General features: G+C 53.4%; 1 protein-coding gene across 2 annotated transcripts in view; it reads right to left on the bottom strand.

The window, feature by feature from the left end:
* The window catches only part of TMEM8B (transmembrane protein 8B), a 61,711-nt gene extending 49,824 nt beyond the window's left edge, over window positions 1–11,887 (bottom strand). For both annotated transcript variants that reach the window (XM_072131834.1, XM_072131835.1), the window contains exon 1: window positions 11,742–11,887. In XM_072131834.1, coding sequence (XP_071987935.1) covers window positions 11,742–11,832 — 91 coding nt within the window. In that variant the 5' untranslated portion in view covers window positions 11,833–11,887. The remainder of the gene's footprint in view (window positions 1–11,741) is intronic.
* Between the last annotated feature and the right edge of the window lie 1,086 nt (window positions 11,888–12,973).

The following is a 12,973-nucleotide window of genomic DNA, read 5'->3' as shown; positions in this document are numbered from 1 at the left end:
GGGTCTCCCTCCTCCCAGTGATGATGATGATGGGGGGACTGTATAGTATGGGGGGTCTCCCTCCTCCCAGTGATGATGATGGGGGAACTGTATAGTATGGGGGGGTCTCCCTCCTCCCAGTGATGATGATGAGGGGACTGTACAGTATGGGGGGTCTCCCTCCTTCCAGTGATGCTGATGGGGGGACTGTATAGTATGGGGGTTCACCCTGCTCCCAGTGATGATGATGGGGGAACTGTATAGTATAGGGGGTCTCCCTCCTCCCACCGATGATGATGGGGGGACTGTATAGTATGGGGGGTCTCCCTCCTCCCAGTGATGATGATGGGGGGGGACTGTATAGTATGGGGGTCTACCTCCTCCCAGTGATGATGATGGGGGGGGGGCTCTATAGTATATGGGGGTTCCCCCCCTCTCCCAGTGATGATGATGGGGGGACTGTATAGTATGGGGGGTCTCCCTCCTCCCAGTGATGATGATGGGGGGACTGTATAGTATGGGGGTCCCCCTCCTCCCAGTGATGATGATGATGGGGGGACTGTATAGTATGGGGGTCTCCCTCATCCCACTGATGATGATGGGGGGACTGTATAGTATGGGGGTCCCCCTCCTCCCAGTGATGATGATGGAGGGGACTGTATAGTATGGGGGTCTCCCTCCTCCCACTGATGATGATGGGGGGACTGTATAGTATGGGGGGTCTCCCTCCTCCCAGTGATGATGATGGGGGGGGACTGTATAGTATGGGGGTCTACCTCCTCCCAGTGATGATGATGGGGGGGGGGCTCTATAGTATATGGGGGTTCCCCCCCTCTCCCAGTGATGATGATGGGGGGACTGTATAGTATGGGGGGTCTCCCTCCTCCCAGTGATGATGATGGGGGGACTGTATAGTATGGGGGTCCCCCTCCTCCCAGTGATGATGATGATGGGGGGACTGTATAGTATGGGGGTCTCCCTCATCCCACTCATGATGATGGGGGGACTGTATAGTATGGGGGTCCCCCTCCTCCCAGTGATGATGATGGAGGGGACTGTATAGTATGGGGGTCTCCCTCCTCCCACTGATGATGATGGGGGGACCTTATAGTATAGAGGTCCCCCTCCTCCCAGTGATGATGATGTTGGGGGGACTGTATAGTATGGGGGGGTCTCCCTCCTCCCACTGATGATGATGGGGGGACTGTATAGTATTGGGGTTCACCCTCCTCCCAGTGATGATGATGGGGGGACTGTATAGTATAGGGGGTCTCCCTCCTGCCATTGATGATGATGGGGGGGGGGGACTGTATAGTATGGGGGTCTCCCTCCTCCCAGTGATGATGATGGGGGGGGGGGACTGTATAGTATGGGGGTCTCCCTCCTCCAAGTGATGATAAGGGTACTGTATAGTATGGGGGGTCTCCCTCCTCCCACTGATGATGATGGGGGGACTGTATAGTCTGGGGGTCTCCCTCCTCCCAGTGATGATGATGATGGGGGGACTGTATAGTATTGGGGTTCACCCTCCTCCCAGTGATGATGATGGGGGGACTGTATAGTATAGGGGGTCTCCCTCCTGCCATTGATGATGATGGGGGGGGGGGCTGTATAGTATGGGGGTCTCCCTCCTCCCAGTGATGATGATGATGGGGGGACTGTATAGTATTGGGGTTCACCCTCCTCCCAGTGATGATGATGGGGGGACTGTATAGTATAGGGGGTCTCCCTCCTGCCATTGATGATGATGGGGGGGGGCTGTATATTATGGGGGTCTCCCTCCTCCCAGTGATGATGATGATGGGGGGACTGTATAGTATTGGGGTTCACCCTCCTCCCAGTGATGATGATGGGGGGACTGTATAGTATAGGGGGTCTCCCTCCTGCCATTGATGATGATGGGGGGGGGGGGACTGTATAGTATGGGGGTCTCCCTCCTCCAAGTGATGATAAGGGTACTGTATAGTATAGGGGGTCTCCCTCCTCCAAGTGATGATAAGGGGACTGTATAGTATGGGGGTTCCTTCCTCCCAGTGATGATGATGGGGGGACTGTATAGTATGGGGGTCTCCCTCCTCCCAGTGATGATGATGATGGGGGGGACTGTATAGTATAGAGGTCCCCCTCCTCCCAGTGATGATAAGGGGACTGTATAGTATGGGGGTCTCCCTCCTCCAAGTGATGATAAGGGGACTGTATAGTATGGGGGTCTCCCTCCTCCCAGTGATGATGATGGGGGGACTGTATAGTATGGGGGGTCTCCCTCCTCCCAGTGATAATGATGATGGGGGGACTGTATAGTATGGGGGTCTCCCTCCTCCCAGTGATGATGATGGGGGGGGGGGACTGTATAGTATGGGGGTCTACCTCCTCCCAGTGATGATGATGGGGGGGGCTCTATAATATATGGGGGTTCCCCCCCTCTCCCAGTGATGATGATGGGGGGACTGTATAGTATGGGGGTCCCCTTCCTCCCAGTGATGATGATGATGATGATGATGGGGGGACTGTATAGTATGGGGGTCTACCTCCTCCCAGTGATGATGATGGGGGGACTGTATAGTATGGGGGTCTCCCTCATCCCACTGATGATGATGGGGGGACTGTATAGTATGGGGGTCCCCCTCCTCCCAGTGATGATGATGGAGGGGACTGTATAGTATGGGGGGGTCTCCCTCCTCCCAGTGATGAAAAGGGGACTGTATAGTATGGGGGGTCTCCCTCCTCCCAGTGATGATGATGTTGGGGGGACTGTATAGTATAGAGGTCCCCCTCCTCCCAGTGATGATGATGGGGGGACTGTATAGTATGGGGGGTCTCCCTCCTCCCAGTGATGATGATGATGATGGGGGGACTGTATAGTATGGGGGGTCTCCCTCCTCCAAGTGATGATAAGGGGACTGTATAGTATGGGGGTCTCCCTCCTCCCAGTGATGATGATGGGGGGACTGTATAGTATGGGGGGTCTCCCTTCTCCCAGTGATAATGATGATGGGGGGACTGTATAGTATGGGGGTCTCCCTCCTCCCAGTGATGATGATGGGGGGGGGGGGACTGTATAGTATGGGGGTCTACCTCCTCCCAGTGATGATGATGGGGGGGGCTCTATAGTATATGGGGGTTCCCCCCCTCTCCCAGTGATGATGATGGGGGGACTGTATAGTATGGGGGTCCCCTTCCTCCCAGTGATGATGATGATGATGATGATGGGGGGACTGTATAGTATGGGGGTCTACCTCCTCCCAGTGATGATGATGGGGGGACTGTATAGTATGGGGGTCTCCCTCATCCCACTGATGATGATGGGGGGACTGTATAGTATGGGGGTCCCCCTCCTCCCAGTGATGATGATGGAGGGGACTGTATAGTATGGGGGGGTCTCCCTCCTCCCAGTGATGATGATGTTGGGGGGACTGTATAGTATGGGGGGTCTCCCTCCTCCCAGTGATGAAAAGGGGACTGTATAGTATGGGGGGTCTCCCTCCTCCCAGTGATGATGATGTTGGGGGGACTGTATAGTATGGGGGGTCTCCCTCCTCCCACTGATGATGACGATGGGGGGACTGTATAGTATGGGGGTCTCCCTCCTCCCAGTGATGATGGGGGGACTGTATAGTATGGGGGGGTCTCCCTCCTCCCAGTGTTGATGATGGGGGGACTGTATAGTATGGGGGGTCTCCCTCCTCCCAGTGATGATGATGAGGGGACTGTATAGTATGGGGGGTCTCCCTCATTCCAGTGATGCTGATGGGGGGACTGTATAGTATATGGGGGTTCACCCTCCTCCCAGTGATGATGATGGGGGGACTGTATAGTATGGGGGTCTCCAACCTCCCAGTGATGATGATGGGGGGACTGTATAGTATGGGGGGTCTCCCTCATTCCAGTGATGCTGATGGGGGGACTGTATAGTATGGGGGTTCACCCTGCTCCCAGTGATGATGATGGGGGAACTGTATGGTATAGGGGGTCTCCCTCCTCCCAGTGATGATGATGGGGGGGGGACTGTATAGTATGGGGGTCTACCTCCTCCCAGTGATGATGATGGGGGGGGGGGCTCTATAGTATATGGGGGTCCCCCCCCTCTCCCAGTGATGATGATGGGGGGACTGTATAGTATGGGGGGTCTCCCTCCTCCCAGTGATGATGATGGGGGGACTGTATAGTATGGGGGTCCCCCTCCTCCCAGTGATGATGATGATGGGGGGACTGTATAGTATGGGGGTCTCCCTCATCCCACTGATGATGATGATGGGGGGACTGTATAGTATGGGGGTCCCCCTCCTCCCAGTGATGATGATGGAGGGGACTGTATAGTATGGGGGTATCCCTCCTCCCAGTGATGATAAGGGGACTGTATAGTATGGGGGTCTCCCTCCTCCCACTGATGATGATGGGGGGACCTTATAGTATAGAGGTCCCCCTCCTCCCAGTGATGATGATGTTGGGGGGACTGTATAGTATGGGGGGTCTCCCTCCTCCCACTGATGATGATGGGGGGACTGTATAGTATTGGGGTTCACCCTCCTCCCAGTGATGATGATGGGGGGGACTGTATAGTATAGGGGGTCTACCTCCTGCCATTGATGATGATGGGGGGGGACTGTATAGTATGGGGGTCTCCCTCCTCCCAGTGATGATGATGGGGGGGACTGTATAGTATAGGGGGTCTACCTCCTGCCATTGATGATGATGGGGGGGGACTGTATAGTATGGGGGTCTCCCTCCTCCCAGTGATGATGATGGGGGGGGGGACTGTATAGTATAGGGGGTCTCCCTCCTCCAAGAGATGATAAGGGTACTGTATAGTATGGGGGGTCTCCCTCCTCCCACTGATGATGATGGGGGGACTGTATAGTCTGGGGGTCTCCCTCCTCCCAGTGATGATGATGATGGGGGGACTGTATAGTATTGGGGTTCACCCTCCTCCCAGTGATGATGATGGGGGGACTGTATAGTATAGGGGGTCTCCCTCCTGCCATTGATGATGATGGGGGGGGGGGGACTGTATAGTAAGGGGGTCTCCCTCCTCCCAGTGATGATGATGGGGGGGGGGACTGTATAGTATGGGGGTCTCCCTCCTCCAAGTGATGATAAGGGTACTGTATAGTATAGGGGGTCTCCCTCCTCCAAGTGATGATAAGGGGACTGTATAGTATGGGGGTCTCCCTCCTCCCAGTGATGATGATGGGGGGACTGTATAGTATGGGGGTCTCCCTCCTCCCAGTGATGATGATGATGGGGGGGACTGTATAGTATAGAGGTCCCCCTCCTCCCAGTGATGATGTTGGGGGGACTGTATAGTATGGGGGGTCTCCCTCCTCCCACTGATAATGATGGGGGGACTGTATAGTATAGGGGGTCTCCCTCCTCCCAGTGATGATGATGGGGGGACTGTATAGTATGGGGGTCTCCCTCCTCCCAGTGATGATGATGATGGGGGGACTGTATAGTATAGGGGGTCTCCCTCCTCCCACCGATGATGATGGGGGGACTGTATAGTATGGGGGTATCCCTCCTCCCAGTGATGATAATGATGGGGGGACTGTATAGTATAGGGGGTCTCCCTCCTCCCACCGATGATGATGGGGGGACTGTATAGTATGGGGGTCTCCCTCCTCCCAGTGATGATGATGGGGGGACTGTATAGTATGGGGGGTCTCCCTCCTCCCAGTGATAATGATGATGGGGGGACTGTATAGTATGGGGGTCTCCCTCCTCCCAGTGATGATGATGGGGGGGGGGACTGTATAGTATGGGGGTCTACCTCCTCCCAGTGATGATGATGGGGGGGGCTCTATAGTATATGGGGGTTCCCCCCCTCTCCCAGTGATGATGATAGGGGGACTGTATAGTATGGGGGTCCCCTTCCTCCCAGTGATGATGATGGGGGGACTGTATAGTATGGGGGTCCCCTTCCTCCCAGTGATGATGATGATGATGGGGGGACTGTATAGTATGGGGGTCTACCTCCTCCCAGTGATGATGATGGGGGGACTGTATAGTATGGGGGTCTCCCTCATCCCACTGATGATGATGGGGGACTGTATAGTATGGGGGGTCTCCCTCCTCCCACTGATGATGATGGGGGGACTGTATAGTATGGGGGGGTCTCCCTCCTCCCAATTATGATAAGGGGACTGTATAGTATGGGGGTCTCCCTCCTCCCAGTGATGATGATGGGGGGACTGTATAGTATGGGGGTCTCCCTCCTCCCAGTGATGATGATGGGGGGACTGTATAGTATGGGGGTCTCCCTCCTCCCAATGATGATGATGGGGGGACTGTATAGTATGGGGGTCTCCCTCCTCCCACTGATGATGATGATGGGGGGACTGTATAGTATGGGGGGTCTCCCTCCTCCCAGTGATGATGATGGGGGGACTGTATAGTATAGGGGGTCTCCCTCCTCCCAGTGATGACGATGGGGGGACTGTATAGTATGGGGGTCTCCCTCCTCCCAGTGATGATGATGATGGGGGGACTGTATAGTATGGGGGGTCTCCCTCCTCCCAGTGATGATGATGATGGGGGGACTGTATAGTATGGGGGTCTCCCTCCTCCAAGTGATGATGATGATGGGGGGGACTGTATAGTATGGGGGTTCACCCTCTTCCCACTGATGATGATGGGGGGACTGTATAGTCTGGGGGTCTCCCTCCTCCCAGTGATGATGATGATGGGGGGACTGTATAGTATTGGGGTTCACCCTCCTCCCAGTGATGATGATGGGGGGACTGTATAGTATAGGGGGTCTCCCTCCTGCCATTGATGATGATGGGGGGGGGGACTGTATAGTATGGGGGTCTCCCTCCTCCCAGTGATGATGATGGGGGGGGGGACACTGTATAGTATGGGGGTCTCCCTCCAAGTGATGATAAGGGTACTGTATAGTATAGGGGGTCTCCCTCCTCCAAGTGATGATAAGGGGACTGTATAGTATGGGGGTCTCCCTCCTCCCAGTGATGATGATGGGGGGACTGTATAGTATGGGGGTCTCCCTCCTCCCAGTGATGATGATGATGGGGGGGACTGTATAGTATAGAGGTCTCCCTCCTGCCATTGATGATGATGGGGGGACTGTATAGTATGGGGGTCTCCCTCCTCCCAGTGATGATGATGATGGGGGGGACTGTATAGTATAGAGGTCTCCCTCCTGCCATTGATGATGATGGGGGGGGGACTGTATAGTATGGGGGTCTCCCTCCTCCCAGTGATGATGATGGGGGGGGGACACTGTATAGTATGGGGGTCTCCCTCCAAGTGATGATAAGGGTACTGTATAGTATAGGGGGTCTCCCTCCTCCAAGTGATGATAAGGGGACTGTATAGTATGGGGGGTCTCCCTCCTCCCACTGATAATGATGGGGGGACTGTATAGTATAGGGGGTCTCCCTCCTCCCACCGATGATGATGGGGGGACTGTATAGTATGGGGGTATCCCTCCTCCCAGTGATGATAATGATGGGGGGACTGTATAGTATAGGGGGTCTCCCTCCTCCCACCGATGATGATGGGGGGACTGTATAGTATGGGGGTCTCCCTCCTCCGAGTGTTGATGATGGGGGGACTGTATAGTATGGGGGGTCTCCCTCCTCCCAGTGATAATGATGATGGAGGGACTGTATAGTATGGGGGTCTCCCTCCTCCCAGTGATAATGATGGGGGGGGGGGCTGTATAGTATGGGGGTCTACCTCCTCCCAGTGATGATGATGGGGGGACTGTATAGTATGGGGGTCTCCCTCCTCCCAGTGATGATGATGATGGGGGGACTGTATAGTATGGGGGTCCCCTTCCTCCCAGTGATGATGATGGGGGGACTGTATAGTATGGGGGTCCCCTTCCTCCCAGTGATGATGATGATGGGGGGACTGTATAGTATGGGGGTCTACCTCCTCCCAGTGATGACGATGGGGGGACTGTATAGTATGGGGGTCTCCCTCATCCCACTGATGATGATGGGGGGACTGTATAGTATGGGGGTCTCCCTCCTCCCAGTGATGATGATGGAGGGGACTGTATAGTATGGGGGGTCTCCCTCCTCCCAGTGATGATGATGTTGGGGGGACTGTATAGTATGGGGGGTCTCCCTCCTCCCACTGATGATGACGATGGGGGGACTGTATAGTATGGGAGTCTCCCTCCTCCCAGTGATGATGATGATGGGGGGACTGTATAGTATGGGGGGTCTCCCTCCTCCCAGTGTTGATGATGGGGGGACTGTATAGTATATGGGGGTTCACCCTCCTCCCAGTGATGATGATGGGGGGACTGAATAGTATGGGGGTCTCCCTCCTCCCACTGATGATGATGGGGGGACTGTATAGTATGGGGGTCTCCCTCCTCCCACTGATGATGATGGGGGGACTGTATAGTATGGGGGGTCTCCCTCCTCCCACTGATGATGATGGGGGGACAGTATAGTATGGGGGTCTCCCTCCTCACAATTATGATAAGGGGAGTGTATAGTATGGGGGTCTCCCTCCTCCCAGTGATGATGATGGGGGGACTGCATAGTATGGGGGTCTCCCTCCTCCTAGTGATGATGATGGGGGGACTGTATAGTATGGGGGTCTCCCTCCTCCCACTGATGATGATGGGGGGACTGTATAGTATGGGGGGTCTCCCTCCTCCCACTGATGATGGGGGGACTGTATAGTATGGGGGGTCTCCCTCCTCCCAGTGATGATGATGGGGGGACTGTATAGTATGGGGGTCTCCCTCCTCCCAATGATGATGATGGGGGGACTGTATAGTATGGGGGTCTCCATCCTCCCACTGATGATGATGATGGGGGGACTGTATAGTATGGGGGGTCTCCCTCCTCCCAGTGATGATGATGGGGGGAATGTATAGTATGGGGGGTCTCCCTCCTCCAAGTGATGATAAGGGGACTGTATAGTATAGGGGGTCTCCCTCCTCCCAGTGATGACGATGGGGGGACTGTATAGTATGGGGGTCTCCCTCCTCCCAGTGATGATGATGGGGGGACTGTATAGTATGGGGGTCTCCCTCCTCCCAGTGATGATGATGATGGGGGGACTGTATAGTATGGGGGGTCTCCCTCCTCCCAGTGATGATGATGATGGGGGGACTGTATAGTATGGGGGGTCTCCCTCCTCCCAGTGATGATGATGATGGGGGGGACTGTATAGTATGGGGGTCTCCCTCCTCCCAGTGATGATGATGGGGGACTGTATAGTATGGGGGTCTCCCTCCTCCCAGTGATGATGATGATGGGGGGACTGTATAGTATGGGGGGTCTCCCTCCTCCCAGTGATGATGATGATGGGGGGGACTGTATAGTATGGGGGTTCACCCTCTTCCCAGTGATGATGATGGGGGGACTGTATAGTATAGGGGGTCTCCCTCCTCCCATTGATGATGATGATGGGGGGACTGTATAGTATGGGGTTCACCCTCTTCCCAGTGATGATGATGGGGGAACTGTATAGTATAGGGGGTCTCCCTCCTCCCAGTGATGATAAGGGGACTGTATAGTATAGGGGGTCTCCCTCCTCCCAGTGATGACGATGGGGGGACTGTATAGTATGGGGGTCTCCCTCCTCCCAGTGATGATGATGGGGGAACTGTATAGTATAGGGGGTCTCCCTCCTCCCAGTGATGATAAGGGGACTGTATAGTATAGGGGGTCTCCCTCCTCCCAGTGATGACGATGGGGGGACTGTATAGTATGGGGGTCTCCCTCCTCCCAGTGATGACGATGGGGGGACTGTATAGTATGGGGGTCTCCCTCCTCCCAGTGATGACGATGGGGGGACTGTATAGTATGGGGGTCTCCCTCCTCCCAGTGATGATGATGGGGGGACTGTATAGTATGGGGGTCTCCCTCCTCCCAGTGATGATGATAAGAGGACTATATAGTATGGGGGGTCTCCCTCCTCCCAGTGATGACGATGGGGGGACTGTATAGTATGGGGGTCTCCCTCCTCCCAGTGATGACGATGGGGGGACTGTATAGTATGGGGGTCTCCCTCCTCCCAGTGATGATGATGGGGGGACTGTATAGTATGGGGGTCTCCCTCCTCCCAGTGATGATGATAAGAGGACTGTATAGTATGGGGGTCTCCCTCCTCCCAGTGATGATGATGGGGGGACTGTATAGTATGGGGGTCTCCCTCCTCCCAGTGATGATGATAAGAGGACTGTATAGTATGGGGGGTCTCCCTCCTCCCAGTGATGACGATGGGGGGACTGTATAGTATGGGGGTCTCCCTCCTCCCAGTGATGATGATGGGGGAACTGTATAGTATAGGGGGTCTCCCTCCTCCCAGTGATGATAAGGGGACTGTATAGTATAGGGGGTCTCCCTCCTCCCAGTGATGACGATGGGGGGACTGTATAGTATGGGGGTCTCCCTCCTCCCAGTGATGATGATGGGGGGACTGTATAGTATAGGGGGTCTCCCTCCTCCCAGTGATGATAAGGGGACTGTATAGTATAGGGGGTCTCCCTCCTCCCAGTGATGACGATGGGGGGACTGTATAGTATAGGGGGTCTCCCTCCTCCCAGTGATGATAAGGGGACTGTATAGTATGGGGGTCTCCCTCCTCCCAGTGATGATGATGATGGGGGGGGGGACTGTATAGTATAGAGGTCCCCCTCCTCCCAGTGATGATGATGGGGGGACTGTATAGTATGGGGGTCTCCCTCCTCCCAGTGATGATGATGATGGGGGGGGACTGCATAGTATGGGGGTCTCCCTCCTCCCAGTGATGATGATAAGAGGACTGTATAGTATAGGGGGTCTCCCTCCTCCCAGTGATGACGATGGGGGGACTGTATAGTATGGGGGTCTCCCTCCTCCCAGTGATGATGATGGGGGAACTGTATAGTATGGGGGGTCTCCCTCCTCCCAGTGATGATAAGGGGACTGTATAGTATAGGGGGTCTCCCTCCTCCCAGTGATGACGATGGGGGGACTGTATAGTATGGGGGTCTCCCTCCTCCCAGTGATGATGATGGGGGGACTGTATAGTATAGGGGGTCTCCCTCCTCCCAGTGATGACGATGGGGGGACTGTATAGTATGGGGTTCACCCTCTTCCCAGTGATGATGATGATGGGGGGGGACTGTATAGTATGGGGGTCTCCCTCCTCCCAGTGATGATGATGATGGGGGGGGGACTGTATAGTATAGAGGTCCCCCTCCTCCCAGTGATGATGATGGGGGGACTGTATAGTATGGGGGTCTCCCTCCTCCCAGTGATGATGATGATGGGGGGGGGACTGTATAGTATGGGGGTCTCCCTCCTCCCAGTGATGATGATGATGGGGGGGGACTGTATAGTATGGGGGGTCTCCCTCCTCCCAGTGATGATGATGGGGGGGGACTGTATAGTATGGGGGTCTCCCTCCTCCCAGTGATGATGATGATGGGGGGGGGGACTGTATAGTATGGGGGTCTCCCTCCTCCCAGTGATGATGATGATGGGGGGGACTGTATAGTATAGAGGTCCCCCTCCTCCCAGTGATGATGATGGGGGGACTGTATAGTATGGGGGTCTCCCTCCTCCCAGTGATGATGATGATGGGGGGACTGTATAGTATAGAGGTCCCCCTCCTCCCAGTGATGATGATGGGGGGACTGTATAGTATGGGGGTCTCCCTCCTCCCAGTGATGATGATGATGGGGGGGTCTCCCATTACAGGTGAGGTTATCGCCGCCCCCTGTTTCTCTCCTGTATCCGGGGGCTGGTGACGATACAGATAATGGGGTGACAGTATAATACGGGGGTGACCTGCAGCTGTGGCCAGGCAGGCGGCGGTCAGTAGCGGCAGGAGGCCGGCGCCAGCCCCGGGGATCCCGCATCCTCCTCCCGGCGGCCTCATTGTTCTTCCCGGGAGCCCGAATCCCCCGCCCTTCTCTGCAGCCGCGTGACGTCACACCTGAGGCGGGGACTATAGATGATGGGCAGCCGGCCCCGCCCCTGAAATAAGCTCATACATTGTTTCCATCAACACTCAGTCTAGATACATTATATATATTCCCCATATGTTATATCCATTATATACATCCCCATATGTTATATACATTATATACATCCCCCGTTATGTTATATCCATTATATACATCCCCATATGTTATATACATTATATACATCCCCCATATGTTATAGCTATTATATACATCCCCATATGTTATATCCATTATATACATCCCTCATATGTTATAGCCATTATATACATCCCCCATATGTTATATCCATTATATACATCCCCATATGTTATAGCCATTATATATATCCCCATATGTTATATACATCCCCATATGTTATATCCATTATATACATCCCCATATGTTATATACATCCCCATATGTTAAATACATTATATACATTCCCCCATATGTTATATCCATTATATACATTCCCAAATGTTATATCCATTATATACATCCCCATATGTTATATCCATTATATACATCCCCTTATGTTATAGCCATTATATACATCCCCCATATGTTATATCCATTATATACATCCCCATATGTTATAGCCATTATATATATCCCCCATATGTTATAGCCATTATATACATCCCCATATGTTATAGCTATTATATACATCCCCATATGTTATATCCATTATATACATCCCTCATATGTTATATCCATTATATACATCCCGGATATTATATACATCCCCATATGTTATATCCATTATATACAACCCCATATGTTATAGCCATTATATACATTCCACTTATTATATACATCCCCCATATGTTATATACATTATATACATCCCCCATATGTTATAGCCATTATATACATCCCCATATGTTATATCCATTATATACATCCCCCATATGTTATATCCATTATATACATCCCCATATGTTATAGCCATTATATACATCCCACATATGTTATATCCATTATATACATCCCCATATGTTATATACATCCCCATATGTTATATACATCCCCATATGTTATATACATTATATACATCCCCCATATGTTATATCC

Source organism: Engystomops pustulosus, unplaced genomic scaffold (genome assembly GCF_040894005.1).
Source record: "Engystomops pustulosus unplaced genomic scaffold, aEngPut4.maternal MAT_SCAFFOLD_153, whole genome shotgun sequence".
Classification (NCBI taxonomy): domain Eukaryota; kingdom Metazoa; phylum Chordata; class Amphibia; order Anura; family Leptodactylidae; genus Engystomops; species Engystomops pustulosus.
The sequence above is the reverse complement of the archived record's forward strand: the minus strand, read 5'-3'. Positions and strand labels throughout refer to the sequence as shown.